At 37.4% G+C, this 25,676-nt stretch overlaps 1 protein-coding gene and 1 long non-coding RNA gene across 3 annotated transcripts in view; both read left to right on the top strand.

The window, feature by feature from the left end:
* The window catches only part of LOC147836463 (uncharacterized), a 92,795-nt gene that overhangs the window by 21,776 nt on the left and 45,343 nt on the right, over positions 1–25,676 (top strand). The gene's annotated exons all lie outside the window — the stretch shown is intronic.
* Positions 4,066–7,773, top strand: LOC147843622 (uncharacterized). 2 transcript variants are annotated; one of them, XM_087256253.1, is made up of 3 exons: positions 4,066–5,830; positions 6,267–6,486; positions 6,571–7,773. In XM_087256253.1, exons 1-2 carry the CDS (start codon positions 4,895–4,897, stop codon positions 6,357–6,359), a joined length of 1,029 nt encoding a protein of 342 aa, XP_087112379.1. In that variant the 5' UTR covers positions 4,066–4,894; the 3' UTR covers positions 6,360–6,486; positions 6,571–7,773. The 2 variants fall into 2 exon arrangements, with proteins under 2 accessions (XP_087112379.1, XP_087112378.1); XM_087256252.1 differs by having other exon boundaries at positions 6,267–6,513.

Below are 25,676 nucleotides of genomic sequence, written 5' to 3'. Positions count from 1 at the left end.
TATATATATATATATATATATATGTTTGTATAGGTTAATTAAGTTAACTAGGCAGGTTAACTAGGCTAATATTTCACAGTAGGTAGTGAGCCTCGGCTTGATCAGGTGACATTTCTGTGTGGAGTTTGCATGTTCTCCCTGCGTTAGCGTGGGTTTTCTCTGGGTGCTCCGGCTTCCCCCACAAGTCCAAAGACATGTGGTACAGGTGAATTTGGTAAGCTAAAATTTTCTAAGTGTGAATGAAAGTGTATGTGTGTTTCCCAAAGATGGGTTGCAGCTTGAAGGGCATCCGCTGCTTAAAACATATGCTGGATAAGTTGGCGGTTCATTACGCTGTGGCGACCCCGGATTAATAAAGGAACTAAGCCAAAAAGAAAATAAATGAATATATATGCATATATATATATTTCTTTTTTTATACATACATATATATATATATATGTATGTATAAAAAAAGAAATATATACAAATATATATATATATATATATATATGTATGTGTGTCTGCACATGGGCTGATTTAAAAAAATTTGGAGCTGCACTAAATCTAGAGAAACAGAGAATTCTGAGGCGAGCACTCTTTCTTAAGATTCTTTATTTCATTCTCTTTTCTCATTTATCATAATAATTCCTTTAGATGTTCTTGATTTCTCAACCAAAGTTAATGTACAATTAAATAGTGATTAATTAGATTAATTAACTGCCACATGTAATTAATTACATTAAAGATTCAAATCGCTTGATAGCCCTGACACAAATAACTTGCAGTTTTTATGTCTCATTTTTTGTTGCTGTATATTTCTGAATAGCATTTTAATGAAAAATTGATGTTCATCTTCATGCACGTTGACATATTTAATGCATAGTTTTCCCAAAAATGAAAATATTTTAATTTACTGCCTGCCGAAGATGTAACATAACTATTTCCTCCATGTATTGACCAAGTAATCTTTTTCAGATGAGCACTCCTTTTACATGACTTAACCTGAAGTGAGATTACTCAAGTGCGTCTTAGAGAAGCAGCTTTGTTCAACATTAGTGCTAAAGCCTTTTGTTTTGGCCTGTTTGTGGACATTTAAGGTCACGTTCACCCTTGAGCATCATGACGTATCCCTGTGTTTTCATTCTCGTTGTTATTTATCCTAACACTGTTTATGTGACCCAGCTGGTGATATCATCCAAACCCTTTTCAAAGTTGTTGCAGAGGTGGAGCGAGTGATTATATTATGATGAAACCTCATGAAGGCATTTTTCTTTCAGAGTGTTCGTTAAGCAAACAGACCATTGTGGCTTGGTGTCGCTCTCTCATTGAGTCGTCTCATCCATGGACGTGCTCTTCTGTCTCCTTGTATCTTGGCATGCGTGATATTTGTTCATCAGCATGCATAATTACCCATCACAATCTGTCATGCCAGATTTTGTGTGAAGGAGACTAATTAAGTGCAGATTGATAACGAGCCTTTGGTTTTTATTTAGCAGCCCTGTACGAGGTGGAGGGTCATCCAGGACTGTTTCTCTAACCTGAAGCGACACGATATTATGATAAGAATACACTGCAAGGTTTTTATTAATTAGCAGGATTGATAGTGATAATAAAAATATATATTAATACAAGAAATGATGAATCATTTACATAGTTTCATGGTAATAAAGTGAAGGAACTATGGGGTCACCTTGGATTCTCAACCGGTGGGCCTCAGCGATCCTGCAGGTGGGCCGTGAGATAGCTTAAAATTAACTTAATTATTGTACTGTAATTATTTGATTTCATTATTAAATATGTTTTATATAAAAATGATTGGTGTAATGGCATTTCCCATTTTCTGTTATTGATGATTACAGACTTGGTCTCACTGTAAAATACAGACTTAACCGTGGCTGCACTTCCAACCACTGCACGTCAAATAGGACTACATGCTCTGCTGTATTAAGCAAACCCTCACGCAAATGTTAAGGTAAAAATGATTAGAGTTGGTTTGCTCTTGCCTCACATTAGTGACTAGTATTACAGTCTCACATCTCCGTTGATTCACAAATTATGCATGCTCTCTTTGTGTGAACTCTTGTGTGAAAATATCAGCAAAGTTGTCCAAATTCGTTTTTTTATAACGCATGCTCATATAGGAGGATCTAGCGAAACTCTGTGGCGTTTTAGTGAACACTACTGTCAGCAAACTCCAATAATATCTTAAAACCCAACCGCCTTCAGATCGATGTGTTTCAACAGACTTAGAGTGATTTTACTGTATTTTTATGTTTGTGGTTTTTTTTTAAATAAATTATATATATATATATATATATATATATATATATATATATATATATATATATATATATATATATATATATATATATATATATATATATATATATATATATATATATATATATACCGGTGAATGTATTTTATAGGAACAGTTCACCCAAATCTTTTTATTTACTCCCAATTTACTTTTATTCAAGTGATTCCAAACCTTTATAAATGTCTTTCCTCTTTTAAAAACTAAAGAAGATATTTTGAAGAATGCTAAAAACTGCATTGACTTCCATAGTAGGAAAAACAAATCCTATGGAAGTCAATGGTTATAAGTTTTCCAGCTTTCTTCAAAGTGTCTTCTTCTGCTTGAAAACAAGCATTGTTCCTAATAAAACTGTATTAAATTGTTGTCATATTTTAATGCTGCTTATTTGTCATCTGTGGTATTGAGTTAATATTCTTACAGAGCCAACACTAGTCGCCACAGTATGGCAAGAGCAGGCAGGACATTTCTCTACATTTCTCCTTTTGTGGTACAAATATTAACAAGGACATACAGCTAACAGACAACATCTAAATGTCCATTATTAGGTGAGGTATCCGTTTAAGATTTATATCTGTAATTGTATTTAATAGAAACTATAATAAAAGCACATGGGCAGTGATGCTGTTGAAATGTCCTATTATGCATTTAGTTTATTTGCTTTTGCTTTTCTGCCATTTGGATTTGAACAAAAAAGGCCTCTTGATGGTTGTTATTATGACTATTACAGATAATGACTGCCGCGTCCTCGTTAATTGCTTTTATTTCAGTGGAGGTACTTGTGCCGCACTACAACTTTACAGTATTTCTGCAATTCAATTAAATCAATTAAAGCTGATACGACAGCATCTGTCAAGAACATGAGTGTACGTGCGCAAGAGCTCTTTCTGGGGCTAGACATGCCTTTATAATTGTGTGCTTTTTTTGTGTGTGTGATGTGCAGCTTTCAGAGGAGACCATCAAAACTGATTTCCCTCACATAATGCTATAATTAAAGCCATCACCAAAAATTAACAGCCATCATTTACTCACCCTCATGCATGTCCTATCAAACCCATATCTTTTGTGGAAGCAAAAAGGAGATGTCAGGCAGGATGATTTATTATTTATTTTTGAACAATTTATTTTAATTTATTTTATTATTGAGTTATTTAATGTTATATAGATTTATTTTATTTTGTTATTGTTTTGTTTTTATTTCATTATGGATTTATTTTATTATGGATGCATTTCATTTTATTAGCGATGTAATTTTTTCATTGATTTATTTTTTATTATGGATTCATTTTATTTCATCATTGATTTGTCTTATTATATTTATTTTATTTTGTTATAGATCTCTTTTATTTTAATACTGATTTATTTAATTTTATTTATGTATATTTAATTTTATTATGGATTTATTTTATTATTGTTTTATTTTTTAATATGGACGTATTTTATTTTATTAATGATTTGTCTTATTTTTTATGGATTTATTTTATTTTAATATTGATTTTTTTTAAAATTTTATTATTTATTTATTTTACTTTATTATGAATGTATCTTATTTTATTATTGATTTATTTTATTATATATGAATTAACTTTATTATAGATTTATTTTATTTTATTTATAAATATTTTATTTTAATAAAGATTTATTTAATTTTATTATGGATTTATTTTATTTCATTATTGATTTTTTTATATATGGATATATTTCATTTTATTATGGATCTCTTTTATTTTATTAATGATTTTTAAAATTTTATTTATGTATGTTTTTGTCAGGGTTCTGCCACTTTGGTCTTGTAAATTCTTGTTTTGGTGGCAGAGCTCTGACACTACTCCAGGTCTGGTCCTGTTTCTGTCTCTGTGTGCGCGCGCGCCGTCGTGGGTGTACGCAGAGTGTGTGCGCTTCTGCTTGACGCGGCCGCGCGCGCGCGCTCTGCGTCCTTCAGACGCGTGCGCTCTTGTACTCGTGTTTGTGTTTTCGTTTGTCAGCAGCGTGGTGTCTCATTCCCAGCGTCTCAGTCTTGTTGGTTTCGGTTTTGGTCGGCGCTGGGATGAAGCATACACGCTGCGTGTGTGAGCGCACGGTGAGTGCTTTCATTCATCGTGTGCTCGTGTCTTGCGTCTTTTGTCAAAGCACGTGGCTCTGTGTTTACATTGTGGTCAAGTGCTTTTGTCGTGTGCTTCAGTGTTGTGTTATGTGAGCGCATGGCTTGTATTGTCTCTCTGTGTCATGCGCTCTCCCGTCTATTGTCTAGTCCCACCCTCCTTGTTAACCCATCATTAGTTAATTGTGTTCACCTGTGTGTCAATTTACTTTTTGCTTTATAATCCCCCTCATGTTTTCAGTCCTTTGCCAGTTCGTCGTCGAAAGTTTCCTGTCCTGTTGTGTCCAGCCCTGTCTTGTCCAGCCAGTCAAGTTTGTTTGTTCTTTTATTTGTTTCATTAGAGTTTTTCCCCCTCGGGGTTGTTTGTTTTGCCTTTTTGTTTTCATTTTATTATTAATAAAAAACCCATTATTGCTGCATCTGAGTCCTCGCTCCTTTTTCCCCTCACCGAACGTGACAGTACGAACTGGCCAAAACAGAGGACTCAGCAGAAAATGGGTATCTTCCTTTTCCCATCTCCCACTTCTCGTCCCTCTGCATGCCAGCAGAAGGAGCGTTTAGGCAGACTCCTTTCACTCCATCAAGGGGTATCTACAGTGAAGGAGTTTGCATACCAGTTCATCTACGCTGCAGAGGGGCTTGAATCTACAAACACTGCACTGAAGGAGGCGTTCAACGCTGGACTCAACAGCCCCCTTCAGGCCTGGGAGATGGGAATGCTGGGGATTTTAACATTCTGGCAGTTTGTGAGCTATATCTACCACAGCCAGGGAAATGGTGGCCTGCCTCCACTTGGTCCACCGCCCCTCCCACTTACAGACTGCCAAATCCCCAGTCCTCCGATGACCCACCAACGGAGACGGAGGAGGAAGAACGGGTCTGCCTTACCTGTCGCCCACCCAGAGGTGACCGAACCTGCTGCAGCCCTTTCAGTTACCATCCTGGCTGCAGCATCACTTACTGAGGCACCCGCAACAGACACTGCACCAGTCCTGCAGGCAGTGGAGTATACTGCAGTGTCTGAAGAGGTGGCCAGCTTCCCGCCACCCAGACCAAGGAAGCGTCGGATGAGAAAGGGCTCCTCCACCACAACGGCTCCAGCCCCTGAGCGCCCTCCAGTGTCGGCTCCAGCCCCAGAGCGCCCTCCAGTGTCGGCTCCAGCCCCAGAGCGCCCTCCAGTGTCGGCTCCAGCCCCAGAGCGCCCTCCAGTGTCGGCTCCAGCCCCTGAGCGCCCTCCAGTGTCGGCTCCAGCCCCAGAGCGCCCTCCAGTGTCGGCTCCAGCCCCTGAGCGCCCTATAGTGTCGGCTCCAGCCCCAGAGCGCCCTCCAGTGTCGGCTCCAGCCCCAGAGCGCCCTCCAGTGTCGGCTCCAGCCCCAGAGCGCTCTCCAGTGTCGGCTCCAGCCCCAGAGCGCCCTCCAGTGTCGGCTTCAGCCCCAGAGCGCCCTCCAGTGTCGGCCCCAGCCCGGCTCCTTGCCCTGCCGGTCCCAGCCCGGCTCCTTGCTCTGCCGGCCCCAGCCCGGCTCCTTGCCCTGCCGGCCCCAGCCCGGCTCCTTGCCCTGCCGGCCCCAGCCCGGCTCCTTGCCCTGCCGGCGCCACCCAGACGTCTTGCCCAGCCGGCCCCAGCCCGGTCCCTTACCCTGCCGGCGCCACCCAGACGTCTTGCCCTGCCGGCCCCAACCAGACGTCTTGCCCTGCCGGCCCCAGCCCGGCTCCTTGCCCTGCCGGCACCACCCAGATGTCTAGCCCTGCCGGCCCCAGCCTGGCTCCTTGCCCAGCCGGCCCATGCCCAGCCCCTTGCCCTGCCGGCGCCACCCTGACGTCTTGCCCTGCCGACGCCACCCAGACGTCTTGCCCAGCCGGCCCCAGCCCGGCCCCTTGCCCTGCCGGCACCACCCAGACATCTTGCCCTGCCGGCCCCAGCCCGACTCCTTGCCCTGCCGGCGCCAACCAGACGTCTAGCCCTGCTGGCACCAGCCCAGCTCCCTGCCCTGCCGGCTCCCCTCTGGTCTCCAGCCCTGCCGGCTCCCCTCTGGTCTCCAGCCCTGCCGGCTCCCCTCTGATCTCCAGCCCTGCCGGCTCCCCTCTGGTCTCCAGCCCTGCCGGCTCCCCTCTGGTCTCCAGCCCTGCCGGCTTCAGCCCAGCCGCTTCTAGCCCAGCCGGCTCCCCACAGGCCTCCAGCCCAGCCGGTTCCCCACCGACCTCCTGCCTTGTCTCCCCTGATAGACTCTCCCTGGGTCGTCCCTCCTGCTCCTCCCTGGTGTTCCCTCCCTGCACCCTGGACGGACCCTCCGGCTCCACCCTGGCTCCCTGCCGGGGCCCCCGACCCACTGAATCCACCCTGGACTGTTCCTAGTGATCCTCCCTGGTCTTGCCCTCCCATCCCTCCCTTGTTTGTCTTGTTGGGTCTGGCTTGGCTTCCCTCCCTCCCCCCCTTCATGTCGTCTTGCCTGTTCACCTCCCTGTCTTGTGTCTGTTGATGTTGCCTGTTTTGTTGTCTTGTAGTGTTTCTTGTCTGTCTTGTACCTTGTTGGATGTTCCCTTTAGGGACGCCAGGTGGCGTCCCTTTTGGGGGGGGCTAGTGTCAGGGTTCTGCCACTTTGGTCTTGTAAATTCTTGTTTTGGTGGCAGAGCTCTGACACTACTCCAGGTCTGGTCCTGTTTCTGTCTCTGTGTGCGCGTGCGCCATCGTGGGTGTACGCAGAGTGTGTGCGCTTCTGCTTGAAGCGGCCGCGCGCACGCGCTCTGCGTCCTTCAGACGCGTGCGCTCTTGTACTCGTGTTTGTGTTTTCGTTTGTCAGCAGCGTGGTGTTTCATTCCCAGCGTCTCAGTCTTGTTGGTTTCGGTTTTGGTCGGCGCTGGGATGAAGCATGCACGCTGCGTGTGTGAGCGCACGGTGAGTGCTTTAATTCATCGTGTGCTCGTGTCTTGAGTCTTTTGTCAAAGCACGTGGCTCGGTGTTTACATTGTGGTCACGTGCTTTTGTCGTGTGCTTCAGTGTTGTGTTATGTGAGCGCATGGCTTGTATTGTCTCTCTGTGTCATGCGCTCTCCCGTCTATTGTCTAGTCCCACCCTCCTTGTTAACCCATCATTAGTTAATTGTGTTCACCTGTGTGTCAATTTACTTTTTGCTTTATAATCCCCCTCATGTTTTCAGTCCTTTGCCAGTTCGTCGTCGAAAGTTTCCTGTCCTGTTGTGTCCAGCCCTGTCTTGTCCAGCCAGTCAAGTTTGTTTGTTCTTTTATTTGTTTCATTAGAGTTTTTCCCCCTCGGGGTTGTTTGTTTTGCCTTTTTGTTTTCATTTTATTATTAATAAAAAACCCATTATTGCTGCATCTGAGTCCTCGCTCCTTTTTCCCCTCACCGAACGTGACAGTTTTGTTTTATTAGTGGTTTATTTTATTATTGTTTTATTTTTTAATATGGACATATTTTATTTTATTAATGATTTGTCTTAATTTATTATAAGTTTATTTTATTGTGAATTTTTTGTATTTTTTTTTTAAAATATTTTATTTTATTATGGATTTATTTAATTTTATTATTGATTAATTTTATTTTATGAATATTTAGTTTTATTCTGATATGAATTTATTGTATTTTATTATGGATTAATTTTATTTTATCATTGATTTATTTTATTTGTGAATATTTTATTTTATGTTATTATACATGTATTTTATTTTATTATTCATTTGTCTTAATTTAATTTAATTTTGTAATTTTTATTTTATTTTATTTTGTTTTAGTTTAGTTTATTTATTTTTGTGAAAGAAAACCCAAAATCAATTTGATTATCATACAGTACATACATGAAAATTTCTGTCTGTTTCTCTCTAGTTCAAAGAATCGAAAGCAAGTCTCCTTTGAAAGAATTATGTTGTATTTGTTTCCTTATTTGTTCACACATTTTAGCTGAGGCTTCCTTGATTCTTTTTTTCTTCTTTACAATCACACCTTCATTCCGTGTTAGTTCTAAAATTAAGTTTAATCAACCTGTTGTCTCACATTTTATCAGTTCTTCCTCTGTTGCGTTGTGAGTCTCGCAGGTTTGGAATAATAAACAATAAGCAAACTACATTATACACGTTATTAATTTTACAGCGTTGTGACAGGCAAACTATAATGAACCTGAAAACCAATTTTATCCATGAGCTTGTGGATTCAATTTTTCCCCCTCACTGTAAAAGCAGCAAATCAAATGCGTACACCGAATGTATTATTCAAATATATTTAAATGAAGGCAGTGTATTCAAATGGCAATGGCAACGGGTGGCTAACGCCGACTGCATTATGTGCTGAGGTATGGCTTACTATTCTTGTTCCCATCAAAGCTTGAAAAATGAATACACATTTTCAGCAATCTAACATGTTGTATCTGAAATGTTTTACATCAGACGGGCTTTGACTCCAAGAAATAACTGTTCACTTTGGAATCTCTACAATGTGCCCTCGTGTAAATATGTCGGCGTTATGTATCTTTAATTAGAAATGCAAAACACTTCATGCATGACACCATTTTTTGTTTAGTCACGTGATGCCATGATATGAACAAAAAATGCATGGATCTTATATTTTTAGATTTAAGAATAAATGTTTGTGTGTTTTAGTGTACTACATTTATTACTTGAGTACTTTTATGGCTCATTTAGTGCAGGTATTGTGAGAATATAAAGTTCACACCCAAGGAGGAAGGAAAAAACACCTATGTTTTATTTATGAGCACAAACTCAACAGAAATATGCATTTTTCTGTGCACTTGCTGATATTTTATCAGGTCAAATATGATGGTGACATTCTGATGGCTTCTCATGTAACTGAATAAGAATAGTGTAAATCGAACTACTTATGTAAATGCAGAAAATATTAGTTGTGACTGAACAGTATACAGTTGAAGTCAGAGTCCTAGATTTAGAAAAGAATTAGAATTCTTTTATATTTTTCCCCAAGTTCTGTTTAATGAAGATTATTTTCAACTCATTTCTAAACATTCATTCAATAATTTTCTTTTTGGCTTAGTCCCTTTAATTATCTGGCATTGCCACAGAAGAATAAACCGCCAACATATCCAGTATATGTTTTACTCAGTGGATGCCCTTCCAGCTGCAACCCATCACTGGGAAGCATTCATACACAAGTATTGACACTCATACACTTTGGACTATTTTATTCATCTAATTCACCTTTATCGCATGTCTTTAGATTTGAGGTGGAAACCGGAGCACCCGGAGGAAACCCATGTGAACACGGGGAGAACATGCAAACTCCACACAGAAACACCAACTAACCCAGCCAAGGCTTGAACCAGTGCCCTTCTTGCTATGAGGCGATCGATAACTACATTTTAAAAAAGACTTAACTTTGTTACTTATTATTATTAATGAATAGGCTTTCGCCTTTATATATTATGTGTGTTTAGAGCTGACATATTTGATCAATTCAGTCATATTTCATAGCTTCATTTAAAAAAAAAAAATATATATATATATATATATATATATATATATATATATATATATATATATATATATATATATATATATATATATATATATATTTATTCAGTTCAATTCATCCTTATTTCAATAGTGCTTTTACAATGTAGATTGTGTCAAAGCAGCTTCTCATAGAAGATTAAAGTGAATTAAAACGGTGTAGTTCAGTTTTCAGAGTTTAAGTTCAGTTCAGTTTAGATTAGCTCAGTTGAGTTTTAATGTGTTTTAATATTCACTGCTGGGAGTTTAAACACTGAAGAGTAATCCATCGATGCGCAGCTCTACAAATCCCAAACTATGCAAGCTAGTGGCAACAGTGGCAAGAAAAAAAAACACTTCACCAATGGGCGAAAGTAAAGGAAAAAAAAAACCTTGGGAAAAACCTGGCTCAGTTACTAAGACCATTCTCACATGGCAAAATATCTTATGGAGAGCTACAGTCTAGGAGCCGAAGGCAGGTAATGTAGGAAGGCAGCGAAGACTCGCTGGAGTCTCACAGGCTCTCTACTCCTCCATGACCACCACAGCAGCTGCTACGGCCTGGCCTTGGAATGTGGAAAACTTGGGATCATCTCTTCACAGGTCTTGGATCACTCCAGTGGCACTGCATAATTTCTGGGGGCCTCGAGATGAGTATCCCCAGGCGGAATAATTAGCTTAGCTGCTGTTCATTGTGTATATACACGAGATGCAAAAACCTGCGTGGAGCACATTCATGCATCATATTGCTATTTGATGGATTAAGTGTATGCTTTGCTAAAAAGATAGGTCTTTCTTCTAGTTTTAAACTGCGAGAGTGTGTCTGAGCCTCGGGCATTATCAGGAAGGCTATTCCACAGTTTAGTAGCCATAAATGAATAGGCTCGACCTCCTTTAATCGAATTTGCTACCAGAAGCCCTGGGTTTTGAGATCTTAAAGAGCAGGTTGTATTATAGCGAAACAGAAGGTTGGTTAGACAAACAGTAGCTAGATTATTTACAGCTTTATAGGTAAGAAGCAATATTTTAAATTCAATACGAAACTTTACAGACAGCAGGTGTAAGGATGATACAATTGGGGTGATATGATAATTTTTTCTAGACCTGGTACGAACTGTGGCAGCTGTATTATATATATATATATATATATATATATATATATATATATATATATATATATATATATATATATATATATATATATATACATACATACATACATACATACATACTATATATATATATATATATATATATATATATACATATAGTGTATATATATATATTATATATATATGTATGTGTATGTGTGTGTGTGTGTGTGTGTGTGTGTGTGTATATATATATATATATATATATATATATATATATATATATATATGTATATATATATATATATATATATATATATAGTAGCTAGCAGTAAAAGTCTATATGTTCTTTGTCTTGTCTGTATAGAGTATTACACTAACTGAATTTTCTCATACTATTTAAATCTTGTTTCTTTGATTGCTTCTGTTGTGCTCATTTGTTAGTCATAAAAGCATCTGCCAAGTGATTAAATATAAACATAATGTAAGTATTTGAACTCTTAAGTATCATTCTTATCCATGACTGCCAAAATGCGGTGCATATTACACTCGTCCCAGTCATCCTCGCATTATCGATTATCACAAACAAGGAAGCCATTAGAGCTGAAGGACATCAGTTGCATGTCCTACATGGGTCGCAGTCGCCATCTGCATGCAGATAAATCATTGATTACACTGATCCATGAATCGCTGCGACCTCTGGGAATTGAGCGTCACTGTTACCGGGAAGTGAGTAAAAAAAAAAAGAAAAGACAAGAAAGAGACTGAACGAAACAAACAAGATTAATAATAGCTTGATGCTAGAAAGCCCATTGGGAGTCGACTGCTAAGTGTTGTTGACAAAATGCAGGGTTGTAAGGTGCAGATGAATAGTCTTCAGAAGCCGACACTATGTGTAAGTGCTATATTGTTGTATTAATAGAAAAAAAATAGGCTTTTTCATATAAAAACACACATCTTTAGAGCTCGGTTAAAGAAGGCCCTCACATGAAAATTGCATTTCGCCTATTAAATATACTCTCACCTAAAGTGCAAGGTAGGGAGCCAATCAGTATGCAGCTGGCTGTTGCCAAAATGTGCCGTTGCTAGGAGCGAGGTAGCTCATTTGAATATGTTGATTTTAAGGCAACAGGTGAAGATTTGCGAATATAGCAAATAATGGATGTAGATTAAATCTGTGTGCTGTTGGGATGAGATTTTTAAATAATCTGTTACGGTTTTGCCCATCTGAGTCTGCTGAACCGATTCACCAAAAGCAAAGAAAGTCTTGCATAAAATAACTAAAGGTGCCTTGTTTACAGACTGTTTATATAATTTTTCAGACAACACATTACCAAAGTACAGATGCCGATATTCAATAATTCAATACAATACAATATTTATTTAAAAAGCACATTTAAAAACAACCAAAGTTGACCAAAGTGCCGTACATAGGAGTACTAAAGACAGAGTAGACAGCAGAATATAACAGAAACATTTAACAAATACAAGCAATAATACAGTGATGAAAGAGTATTAAAAGCAAGAAAAAATAGATGGGTCTTTAAAATGGACTTAAACACAGAAATGGAGGGGAAAAGTCTAATGTGAATTCGTAGAGAGTTAAAGGTGCAGTTGGTGATTGTCTTTAGAAACATTGTTTGTTGTGCTGGTTGAAAGTTTCTTCACAGTCTAAAGGCCCGTGCACACCAGGATGCTTTTTGCTTGCGTTTAACGCCTCGTGACTAAATAAGGGGTGGCAATGTGATCATGCACACCAACGCTCAAAACGCCAGGCGTAAAAGCGTCATCTTAAAAGAAACGTCTCATGCTCATTTTTTTGTTTTGACGCACCACGTCAAAACCTTCTCCACCAATCAGATTGGCACTTTTGTTCACGTGCACTGAGCTGCTGAAGTTACAGTAAACAGCACTTGGAGGCGCACAAGCGCAAAACTGTCCATGTGAGCGCACATTGAAGAAGATACCCAGAGGCGATATGAATGTGGAGCTGCTTATTGCACTTGTGAACAATTAATCTTTCCTTCTTCGCTAGAGCTAGAGCTGCTACTTCAACCATCCATAACAACAAGCTTGTCAACGTTGTCTTCTTCTTCTGTGTTAAAAGCCGCTGTCAGACGCTTAAAGTTGTGTAGCACCATCTAACGTCAAGGAGTGATTTTGAATACTCTACTGCTCAACGCCAGTGAAAATCGCTTGGGTGTGAAGCTGGAAAAAAGTCTTGATAAACGCTGACGATAAACCCAAATAAAAAGTGACCCAGTGTGTACGAGCCCTAATAGTAATGATTGAAGTAAATAATCTAAATGTATTTATAGTGTATTTTTATATTCTGGGTAAGGCATAATAATAAAAAAAAAATGTTTATCCAATTAAAATTTGTTGTGCTGATGATTCCCATAATTCTGATAAGTAGCCTAAACTGTCTGTCAACAAATGTAGATTTAACTGCGGAGCACTTAAATACAATATCTGCCTTTTGCACATACATGTACATTCATAAACACATGAGTAACAGCGGTAAAAACAAGTGCTGAATCAACTTTTGAAAATCCTTAATCAGTATTGGAGTTACTTTTGCACACTGGAGGAAGGACGACACCATGGCTGAAGTATTTCTGTTAGACAGGTAATATTATGCTTTAAAAAGATTTTAGTCATGCAAAGCTGATGTAGATTTTGTTGTATTACGAATGGGTTTTATGCATAGAAGTGTTGTTCAGCCACTGAAATCTTCCGGCAAACAATTGATGTGACTGTTTTCAGTTTCATAAGGGCCTTTTACAGCATTGATAATGTAGATTTTTTATTTAGTTTATCTACTAAACATAAGTAAATAGCGCTGTTCTGCCTAGCCTGCTTCACTGAGGTGAGTTTTTTTAATATTCTCATTGGTTAATTTTTTTAACAATGAAAGCTTGTGACATGCTGCCTATATTGTTTTCCATGCTACTTTGAATATTCGGTCTGAAACAGCATGTAAGTATGGCTTAGTAATGTGTAATCCCTGCACGCCACCGGCCAACCACTAAGCATGCAGTAGTTGCTTTAGGACAAAGTGCGTGAGAGTGAGATCAGCGATCCTTGCATGCATAAAATATTAAAATATTGCACATTATGACAAGTTCTGATTGATACTCAACTGAAAACGTGCTAAAGTTTTCCCCTATTTAATGGGTAACCAGTGAAGTGCAGCTGAAATAGAAGTTACTGACTCACTTGGGTGCCAGAGAGTAGTTTAGCAGCCGCATTTTGTACCAGCTGCAGACGAGAGAGAAGACTGAGAAATATCATAATAAAGAGAGGTATGAAGGCATGAAGAACTGTTTGAAAATGTACATTTGTGTAAATGAACAGGCATATTCTATGAATAATTATTCTTATTATAATAATAATTATTAATTATAATTAGTTTTAAAAGAGTGCTTTTTAGGAATATTATATATCACACTTTACCATGTTATGATTCAAAAACATTTATTCATTCATCAATTTTCCTTCGGCTTAGTCCCTTATTTATTAGGGGTTGCTACAGTGGAATGAACCACCAACAATTCCAGCATATGTTTCATGCAGTGGAACACCCATATTCTCTCACATTCACATTCACACACAAACACACACACACACACACTCATACACTACTGCCAATTTTGTTTACCCAATTGACCTATACCGCATGTCTTTGGAAACCAGAGCAAACCCACATGAACACGGGGTGAACATGCAAACTCCACACAGAAATGCCAACTGACCCAGCCGGGACTCAAACAAGCAACCTTCTTGCTGTGAGGCAACAGTGCTAACCCCTGAGCTACTGTGCCACCCTGATTCCAAAACAATTTCTAATAAATTACTACAGTATTGTTTTCATGTGGTTACATGTTGTGAAAGTTGCTCCCAAACCACTCAAACTTCCAGTAATCTACAGTACGGATTTCTCCCAAATAAAGCATCTCCAAATAAACTGAGCTGCAGTTTTATCTGTGTTACTTTCAAACCGCTTTAAACCCAGCTTAATATACTGTTAATTGTTTGTTAATCTTATTCAGTCTGCTTCCATATTCCAGTCTCTTCCTGAAATGAATCATAATCTTATGCAAGTCTGGCATTGGGTGCTCGGCTTTGCATTTAACAGCATTATCTCCTTCGGTGCATACATACCTCAAGACAAAACAAAAAAAAAAACACCCTGAATGTTTTCATAAGACCGAATATTGCGAATATAAATCATGGGTTAAGTGAGATCCACGCACCTCTCAAAATAAAGCAAATGAGTGACATAATGAGACCATCAATAATATATCTGGCGGCGGGGTAAACACGCTGACCTATATAACGCATATTGAAAAGTGATAAGGCAGAGACGGAAATAACAGACCATGAACATCTCATTCCCTGGAGCCCTATGAGATTGCATTTGCAGTTCAAAATGTCACTTTATAAAATCTATCACACCTCAGCAGCAAGTCTGCAATAAAACACTGCCAACAAGACCACACTAACAGAAATGTGGATATATATCTGTGTGTGGTGCCAAATGCTGGGTTGTACTGCTGCATTGTCTGCGAAAGGCTATAGAGAAATCATTAAGGAACACATTTTCCCTAATGGGCTCCTCAGGAGGCCAGAGGTCAAATGGAGCGAAAAAGTTGTAGTGCTGGCATCAAGTGAAGCAGCTGCTGGAACACAAGGTAACTGAGGTCAAAAACATTCTGTTCTTGTGTTTCCGCTTAAACAAAACCACAAACTGCTGGTAGGCAACATCTACAGTACACTGAAGGCCAGAAAGGAAGGGTCAGAACGTGCAGTCCTAGGATGCGCAGGGCCATCTGCATTATCCATATTCGTTGGGGACATAAAGAAGTACCCGTTTTAAAATAAGAGCTGTACTTCCTGTACCACGCTGTACTATCACTGTTAGTTTACCCAAAATGAACATTTTGTATTAATTACTCACCCTCATGTCAACCCCATGAGACCTTTGTTTGTCTCTGGAACATAAATGACGATATTTTAGGTGAAATCTGAGAGTTCCTTCATCGTCCATAGACACCAAGGTTCCCGACTTGTTTAAAGGGCCATGAAACTCCCCTCTTTCGGTTCAAGTCTACTTCCGAATTTTTCAAAAAATGCTTTGAGATGGGAGTAAAGTGTTTTGAGGAGTGAAAGTTGCTGGCAAAAGAAGGAAAAAATAGAGGGGCGGACAACTGTCTGTTAGCTCACAAAATGAGACATAAACCGTGAGGAGACCCTTAATTTTATAGTTTACAAAGTTAAAATGCAAAGAAATAAACAGTAAGTAATTTAATGTCCTGCCACATTTGTTATTTGTAATTTCATATACACATATCCACAATTTGTTCTATCATCATACAGATAATCGTGTTTATATAAACACTAAAAAAAAAGGGGAGGACTCCTCTTTAATCCTCGGGTCTAAATGCAGACACCGTGGATAGCAGTACAGCAGGTCTCCTGCAATGTCTGTTTCAACCATTAACCCTGCCGGTAATCTGGAGATTTTAAACATAGGCAAACACAGCAGCATGGATATAGGCGATGTGTCTGAATGGTAATGAACTCAACTAATAAAAGAAAAAGGCAGACATTTTCTAATTCTCGTACAGCTCTCCCGGCAAAAATGTTTGCTGCAAACCAACAGCTTTGCTTTATCGACCCTGACAGAATCACAGGGAAAAACATGCAACAAACCTGTGGATGATGCAAACAAACACATAACAACCCATGCCGTGCAAACACGGTCTTACCCAGTCATTGGGTCTCGCAGCTTGACATGTCTGCCTCGCTTTCAGAAAGCATGTGCTCCAATGAATAATTAAGAAGCAGGGTCTTCCCATAGGATAAGAAAACTCCGCTATGAATAATAATGAGAAACCGACACATCATCACTTCACTAGCAGATTCGTGCTACGTCACTGATTTTGAAACCTGAAAGATGAAATAAGATTACAAAAGCTCAAAATGATAAATTTTTCCCCACAATTAAAGCTGACAGATGCTAATGTTGTCTTAACTGATGCTCAACATACAAAAGTCTGTTAAAATCTCAAAAAAAGTATACTTGAGGGTGTCCTGAACCTTTAAAGCAGAGGTCTGTTTTTATAGTCCCACACCCACGAGGTTTTAGTCCGCACCTGACCGTTCCCCCTGTGTGCTCAGTCTTTGTTCACTCGCTGCCTACTTAATAATTTTCCACCCGATCCAACTGTTCCTGCCACATTTAGATGTGGTTTCCAAAATCTCAAAATCGAGTACTACCAAGAGTAACAGATAAAACTGTAGGTTGTGCAAGGATTGTAGGCTAAATGTCAGTTTTGTTTGCCCTTTCATAATGAGACATGAGTGCCGCCTTGAACCTTAAATCCAGTTTTGTGACTGCTAAAGGGTAAAACTTTGAGGTACAGTATTATCACATTGCGCAAAAGAACCATTTTTTTTTTTCATTTGTGTCTGTGACGCATGAAAAAAGCTCCTGTACATCAGACTTGTCTGATGTGGGTTTCCTAACAGTATGACCATTGTCTAATGTAAGCTGAATGTCCTTCAAGGCCTTCAAGGCCATGAAAAGCCTGCTCTGAGGACCATAGTGCAGATGATTTGCGCACAGACTGTGTGAAAAAAGCATGTGCAAAGCTCCTATATTTAAAAAGAAGAAGAAAAACTGAAAGTTCTGAAAGAGATCAAGCAAAGGTAAGGAAAAGTAACGAAAAAGTAGCGTAACATTATTTACCCTAAAAAGTAACTAAGTAACGCAGCTAGTTGTAGAGTGACTCAATATTATAATTCATTACTTTGAAAAGTAACTTTCCCCAACAAATATCGTTTCGAATATCATACTATTTATCATGCTATCTCATATCGCATTGTTCTACAATATCGCACAGCTCTACCCTATAAATACAATGTCGGGACTCAGGAACGCTATATTGTTAGACTGCCTGCTCCTGTTCAAATTACACCAGAGTTATTTTATTTGAAAATTTATTCCCTTGCTGAAAGAAATCTGGTCGGGTCCTGCGTCTCAAATTTAATCTGACATTCTAACAATAACTATTTTTTTAAATAAAGATATATGTGTATGGGTGTTTCCCTATACTGGGTTGAGGCTGAAAAAGCATTCACTGTGTAAAACAGATGCTGGAATAATTGGTAGTTCATTCCACTGTAGCGACCTCTGAAATAAAGACAGCCTGAGGAAAATGAATGAATAAAATAGACGTCTTTTAATGAGGAAGGTTTTCTGGAGTATTTACTTTAACATCAGTTATTAATAGGCACATTCAGACCATATAGAAATGATTGTAATTACAAGACTAGTAAAAAACATTGACGTCCTCATATAACTCGTAATTACTACTAACGATACATGATGTCATCTGGAAATTACAGTAATTATGATAATTGCTTGCACAGCGCAAGTGTGAATGGTTTGACCTATTTCAGGTGCCTTATTAGCTTTACATCAAGCCTTATTTAGAAATTCTAGAGGCAAGACTCCATTGTGAAGATTATTCGTCTCAACAAGATACTCCAGGGTTACCTAAAGGTTAAATAACACGTTAAAAAGTACAAATGAAATGGATGATCAACAAGTTGTTTAGGTATATTTTCAAAAGTTCATGGATTTACTTTAATATTTGGACATACAGTATAAGAGGTTGCTCTAGTGTAAAGCATCATGAGAGATTTAGAACTCAAAACCTTGTATTTTATTTGAGTTAATTTAGTTTGTTATACTTAAAACATTAATTAATTCCTTTATTTTTCTTCGGCTTAGTCTCTTATTTATTAGGGGTCATGTCAGCGGAATGAACCACCAGCTATTCCGGCATATGGCGTACTGGGATAATAAAATGCCTGATTTGTTTTATGCAACAATAAAACATGGATTGTCATTTTCAGAACTTGTAGCGATGCTTTCTTTTGCCCAAAATATATGTTGGTGATATACAGTGTTGTGGGTAACACATTACAAGTAATAGCAGTAATACCTGTAATACCAATTAAACTGTGTGGTTTAATGAGAGGGTCAAAAATAGGCATGGGACGATAACAGTTTTCAGGGTTTACCGCGATTTGGAAAAGTTAAGGTTTTAAAACCGCCAAAACTTTGTTATATCGCTCCTACGGGATATGTTTTTTATTTTATTTACATGTTTTATAACTATTTTATGTCTTTTATTTAGGGCAACAGTATCTCTAGCTCAAAAGGAACTTCTATATCAAAATATTTTAAATGTTTCTTAAAATAAATATATATTGTGTTTAATGGATTAAAAATGTTGTTGTTTTTTTACCTAGACATTTAAAAACAACATATTTTAGAGCAGTGATCACAATACCGTGATACCGTAAAACCGTGATATTTTTATCCAAAGTAATCATACCTTCAGAATCTTATACTGGCCCATGCCTAGTGGAAAACAGGAAAGAAAATCAGCTACTGGCCATTGCAATAATCACTGCGATTCATACACATGTTTTTAGCATCCCTCCTAAATTCTACACCCTTGCATATTCAGATTTAATTAGCACAGCTCCCCCTTGCTGAGGTTTACAAATGTATTATTGGCTGCTGATGCAATCGGCCCAATTTGAATACCCCTTTTGCTCAATTCTGCGCATTTTACACCATCTCACATGGACATTTTAGAGCCTGCAGGGGTAGCTCATAAAATCCAATTAAGGCCGTGCCTGAAGGAGGCGGGCCGGGGGAGTGGTGGTCACGCTCCAATCACTTCTACTCGCTTAATGTGTGCTTTTCTTCAATAAATGTCTGCAGGTGCTGTGACAAGACTTCCCTTGTGTTTAGCAAAACTGGCGTGGCTGGTTTAAGACCGCCTATAGGCGAAAATGCAACAGTTCATTTAAAAGCGGATCCCAAAGCACGGAGACTTAATCCACATTCTTTGTTTGCTGTATTAGCAGATATTCACCTGTTGCCTTAAAATCAACAAATACAAATGAGCTTTTCTCCACGGTGAATTTTAGAAGCAGTCTCAATTTCTCCGGATTTAAGTTTAACTTAATGTACACTGAAAACTTTCAAACCTGACAGTGAAAATCACTAAATTGAATGAGTTAGTTTAAATTATACACTGTAAAAAAATCTGTTATTTTACAGTTTTTTCAGGCAGCAAAAAAAACTGTAAAAGTAAAATAACGGCTGTTAATTTACAGACATTTACCGAAAAACAGCGGACATTAAATTACTGAAATTTCCTTAAATCTGAATTCCTGGTAAATTTCTGGTAATTTTCAATAATTTTCTGTCTGATGTTTTATGGTAAATGTCTGTAATTTAACAGTCACCCCAGCTGCCTCAAAAAAAAAAAAAAAAAGTATAACGGATTTTTCTACAGTGTCATTTAGAAAGTTACTTTGACCTAAAGAAAAAGAGTTATGGTGACGTATAAACTGAGTGCGCTTGCGGCATTTTGAAGCGGCGTTAAAAGTGCGAGAGTGTACGCGTGTAGTTAGTAAGTAACAAACTTGCTGATAGATGCGATATAAGAATGGCCCCTAAAAAGCCTCCATCATTTGCATTCTCGAGCAGTTGATTAATCTTGCACAGACATGCTGGATTCCATGGCAAATAGGTTGTAGATCTATTCCTTGGCAGTTTGTGGGCCCTTCACTGGCCTTTTCCCCTTTGCAAAGAAACTTTCCAAAGATGTCTACTTTTTGCTCATTTTGCTAGCTTGTGAGTTAAATTTGGGCGCTCAAGTGACCAAGATGTAACCGAGAGGTAATTTTTCAAAATAAAATATATTTTTTTAAAAAACAAAGGTAAATAAAATAATAAATAAAATGGAAATAATTATTGATTTCTTGTGTGGCCAAGTAACAATTGATCCACAGAGTAGTTTACCTCTAAAGGACTTTGAGGGATTTTGTTGTCTACTAATACCACAGTATTTAAGAATTACACAAAAAAAAGAAATTCATTCACATACAATTAATAAAGTCTTTTTCAATAAATGGAGACTTAAGTTATCAAGCTTTTAAAACACCTTAAAAGTATGCCAATGGACAAAAGGAAACCAGAAAAGAGTCTAGTCACCTTCATTTCTGTAGTGTTTTACACATTGCAGGTTGTCAAAGCAGCTTTATGAAGAGGCAACAATAGAAAAGAGGTATGAAATGTCATTATTGTGGAAAAGGTTCAATACATCAGATACATTCAGTTCTGCTGAATGCAGCTTTTATTATAGTTCAATGCTGATTCAGTTTAGTTCAGTGAACATCTGTGCTGAAGGATAAATCATATCCTGTATACTTTACTGTACATACACTACTGAGTCTAATTTTTTTTGCCAGTGTCCATAGACTCTTCATTTCAGTAAAATGAAATAAAATAAAATAAAATAAAATAATTAGTTTTAAACTGCTTGACAAAACAACTTTGGTTATATTGTATGTCAATTGGCAGCACGGTGGCTCAGTGGTTAGCACTGTCTTCTCACAGCAAGAAGGTCACTGGTTTGATTCCCGACTTGGTCAGTTGATGTTTCTGTGTGGAGTTTACAGGTTCTCCCCATGTTTGCATGGGTTTCCTCCGGGTGTATCAGTCCAAATCGAATTGAATAAGCTTAATTGGCCATAGTGTATGTGTGTGAATGAGTGTGTGGGTGTTTTCCAGTGCTGGGTTGCAGCTGAAAGGGCATTCACTGCGTCAAACATATACTACATGTCAGAAAATTAATGAATGTATATGAACTGCCCAACAAATCACCATGTGAGCTTAAACAGTAAAGATAATTACAAGTATTCAGGATATCTATTTAGGTTTTTGAGGTTTATGGTTTTGTAAATTATGTTTGCACCAGTTATATCAGGTTTTTGTATAATTTATGAAGACTTCTTGAATTTCCTATGCTTCAGAATAACCCTAAAACAGATTTCTTTTTATAAAAAACATTATTTGAAGATAAATAATTTTGGTGTTTGAAAATGTTTATTTAAAGATGTGACAGTAAAATTAAAGTGGCCTATACCGTATGCTATTCTGAGAAACTGAAATAGACCAAGTAAAAGCTGGTCTAAGGTCCAGCGCAGAGCGTGTTATTTATGCTTTTTTCAGTTTATTCATGGCAATTAGCATTTTTATTATAATGTTATTATTATTAGCAGTATTATTAATTATATTTATATTTGTTTTAATAAAAACAAGCTTAGATTTTTTCACCTGTCGGGTTTTGGACTATGTGGGGCACAAGAATAGAATGTGTGTTTGCATATAACTCACTTTTTGTTATTATTGTTCATTTATTAACTTGCTGGAAATTATAACTGAATTTAGAAATAGTTTTGAAACAAATCTTTGCGCTTAACAAACTAAAATAAGGGCGAAGCAGTGACGCAGAAGGTAGTGCTGTCGCCTCACAGCAACCCCAGCGACCCCAGACTAATAAAGGGATTAAGCCGAAAAGAAAATGAATAAATGAATGAATGAATAATTAAAAATCTAAAAAAACGGCAACTATTTCAGGATATGTTGTGCTCTTCCAGTCACAACCCAGTGATGGGAAACACCCATACACTCACATTCACACACACACTCACACACTATGGCCAAGTTTATTAACCCAATTCATCTACTGTATAGCGCATGTCATTGGACTGTGGGGGAAACTGGAGCACCTGGAGGAAACCCACGAGAACATTAGAAGAACATGCTAACTTAAATATTGGGAATAATAATAATAATAATAATATATATATATATATATATATATATATATATATATATATATATATATATATATATATATATATGAATATATATATATATATATATATATATATATATATATATATATATATATATGAATATATATATATATATATATATATATATATATATATATATATATATATATATATATATATATATATATATATATATATATATATATGTATGTATGTATGTATGTATGTATGTATGTATGTATGTAGAATATAAATATAAGGTTATTTTTCTACAATTATAAAATATGTCAAATGTTGTTATATTTCAAATAGCTGCTTTAGCCTAAATTGTTCTCTCTCTCTCTTGTTCAACAGCTCTTGAAAAAATTCTAAATATCTGTCAGATTCGACGTTTTTGTTACTTTCCTTCCAGATTTCAATCTGGTTTTTTTTACAAAGTTATCTTATGACTTGGAATATACATTACTTTGCTGCATGAACCACTTATATTACTTTTATAAAGCTTTTTGATCCTTTTTGAAGCCTGAAAGGCCCTAGTTGTCATTCACGGTAATTGTGTGGAAAACAATCCTTTGTGTTTCACCGAAAATAAAAGTCACACATGCTTTAAAAAACACGAGGGTGAGTAAATCTTGACAGAATTTTCTTCTTTTTTTTTTTTGGTGGGTGAACAGCTTCTTGTCAATTTTACGAGTGTGGAACAATTCAATCGACCACGACTAACTTTTTTTAATACCTTGTTTTCGTGCAGTCTGATATACTGTATGAAAGCAAGCCATTCAATTACAGTTCACAAAAAAAAAGATGTTATTGCTAGGTTTTCAATCAAACAATGACTTGACGTTCCTTTCATAAGAACACAATTATAAAAGACCTTGGTTTGGGAATGCGTCTCTACTGGAACAGGATCAGCAGTCCTGATTTGTTTTCAAGCGCTGTTTCACACTCTAATTATTTTACTGATGACCCATATACTGCCTTTGGATTTCTTCACCAAAGCATTTGATCGGCTTTAATACAAAGCTCACACAGCTCATGGTCATTTCAGTAATGAGAGTCCCTTTAGCCAGATTTTTTTTTCATCTGGACACAAGTGTAGAAATACATGCCGTGAGTCATAAATCAGTGCTGTTTAAAAATAATAATAATAATAATTGCTTGAAATAAAAGTGTATTTTGTTTCTAGCCTTGACTAAACACATAAGATAAGACATTAATTAATGTGAAAAATCGAATTAAAGGGTTTTATGATATACTTTAAATAATTTTTCTTGTGGTTATTCATAACTTTTCTAAAATAAAACGTTTTTTTGTTTTTTTGTTTACTGTAGCATCGCTCAGAGTCAGTGTGTTTGTATTGCAGCCTTTCATAAACTTTTTATGATTTATATAAGATCTTTTTGATTAAACTTTAGACAACTTTGGTTTAAATAAGCACATAATTTCACAGCCTCCTCTAATTTATGCCTCATCAAAGGTTTAATTTAAAAAAAAATATCATATTTGATTGAGTTCATTCATCATTTTTATGCGATCCTGACACTCTGAAGATTTTTTAATATCTATATAAATATCCTGACAGCTTTTGTTTGTTTCATCTGGACACAAAAGCAAAAATACATGCCGCATTAAACCCTGAGTCATACATCAGTGCTTTTTTTATTATAAAAATAATTGCTTGTAATAAAAGCCTATTTTCTTTTTAGCCTTGACTAGACATACAAGATAAATGGAGTTATAGACACATCACTTAACATAGAAAATCAAATTAAAGTGTTTTATGATATACTTAAAATCATTTTGTCAGCTTTTGTTATAGTTATTAATAACTTCTCTATAATACAAAGTTTTTCTGTTCATTATACGTGGTGTAAAAAAAAAACACCATATTTCAGAAAAAGATCATCATGGTGGAAGTGTGATGGTCTGAAGGTGTTTTGCTGCATCAGGACCTGTAAGACTTGGCGTAATAATTGGAACTGTGAATTCTACTGTCTAGCAAAACATCCTGAAGGAGATTGTCTGGCCATCAGTTAGTGACCCCAAGGTTAAGCAAACTTGGCGTTCTGCTGCAGGACATCCAAAGCACACCAGCAATTCCTCTTCTGAATGGCTGAAGAAAAACAAAATGAAGACTTTGGAGTGGTGTAGTTAAAGTCCTGAACTAAATCCAATTGAAAAGCACTGGTGGGAGGTGTGCGGCCATATCGCACTGCTACAAGTGTGATATTGCGTTTATACAACAGTTCGACGGCACAATCGTGTATATAAAAAAAGAAAAATCAAACACAGAGAGTTTAAAAACCCTTTTTTATTAGGAACTACTTTCTTTCGCCATTCATTAACATCTGCAGCTGACGTCAAAACAGCAGAAGCCGTTACTAATTCACCAACGTCCCTTTAAAGACAGTGTTTGTATGATTCTCAAGCGTAATGTATAAAGTGATGACAAAACAGCTGATTTTACTGACATATTAAGATTATAAGGCTGAACATGACATGAAATGCCATCAGTCTACAGAGATGTATTCTTACAACGTTACAGTCTATTACAGTCTACAGTGTTTCTCTGTTCCAATCAGTGTATCACAATAATTAACCCCGACAAAAGCATTGAATCACTACCAGACTGCTGTTGTGTTTGCGATAAGGAGGGGGTGTTCGGGGGGTGAGGTCTCTGAATAACACTGTTGAGAACTGGGATAGATATGTATTAAAATAGGCGCTGTCTTTATAAGTAAACTGCATAGCTGCAATCTATACAAAAGAGAGAGAGAGAGAGATCACTTAGAATATCACTTACCAGTTTAATAATGATTTGATCAGATGTAGTTAGAAAATCTTCTAAGCAAGGGCTTATTATGCGGTGCTGGCGCCATCTTGTGGATAGACAACATCAACCGTCTTTAACTAAAATTATAAATATTTTGAAATAGACACTATCCTTATAAACAAACTGCATAGTTGCAATCTAAAC

This window comes from Danio rerio, chromosome 6 (assembly GCF_052040795.2).
Source record: "Danio rerio strain M-AB ecotype USA chromosome 6, GRCz13ab, whole genome shotgun sequence".
Taxonomy (NCBI): Eukaryota; Metazoa; Chordata; class Actinopteri; order Cypriniformes; family Danionidae; genus Danio; species Danio rerio.
Note: the sequence above shows the minus strand (reverse complement) of the source record. Positions and strands in the feature narration are given on the sequence as shown.

What these genes read in the sequence shown, in the direction of transcription:
- LOC147843622 (XM_087256253.1), top strand. Translation starts at nt 4,895, where the DNA reads ATGGGTATCTTCCTTTTCCCATCTCCCACTTCTCGTCCCTCTGCATGC. An exon ending in GCCCTCCAGTGTCGGCTTCA is followed by an intron (nt 5,831 to 6,266) that starts GCCCCAGAGCGC and finishes AGCCGGCCCCAG; the next exon opens with CCCGGCCCCTTGCCCTGCCG.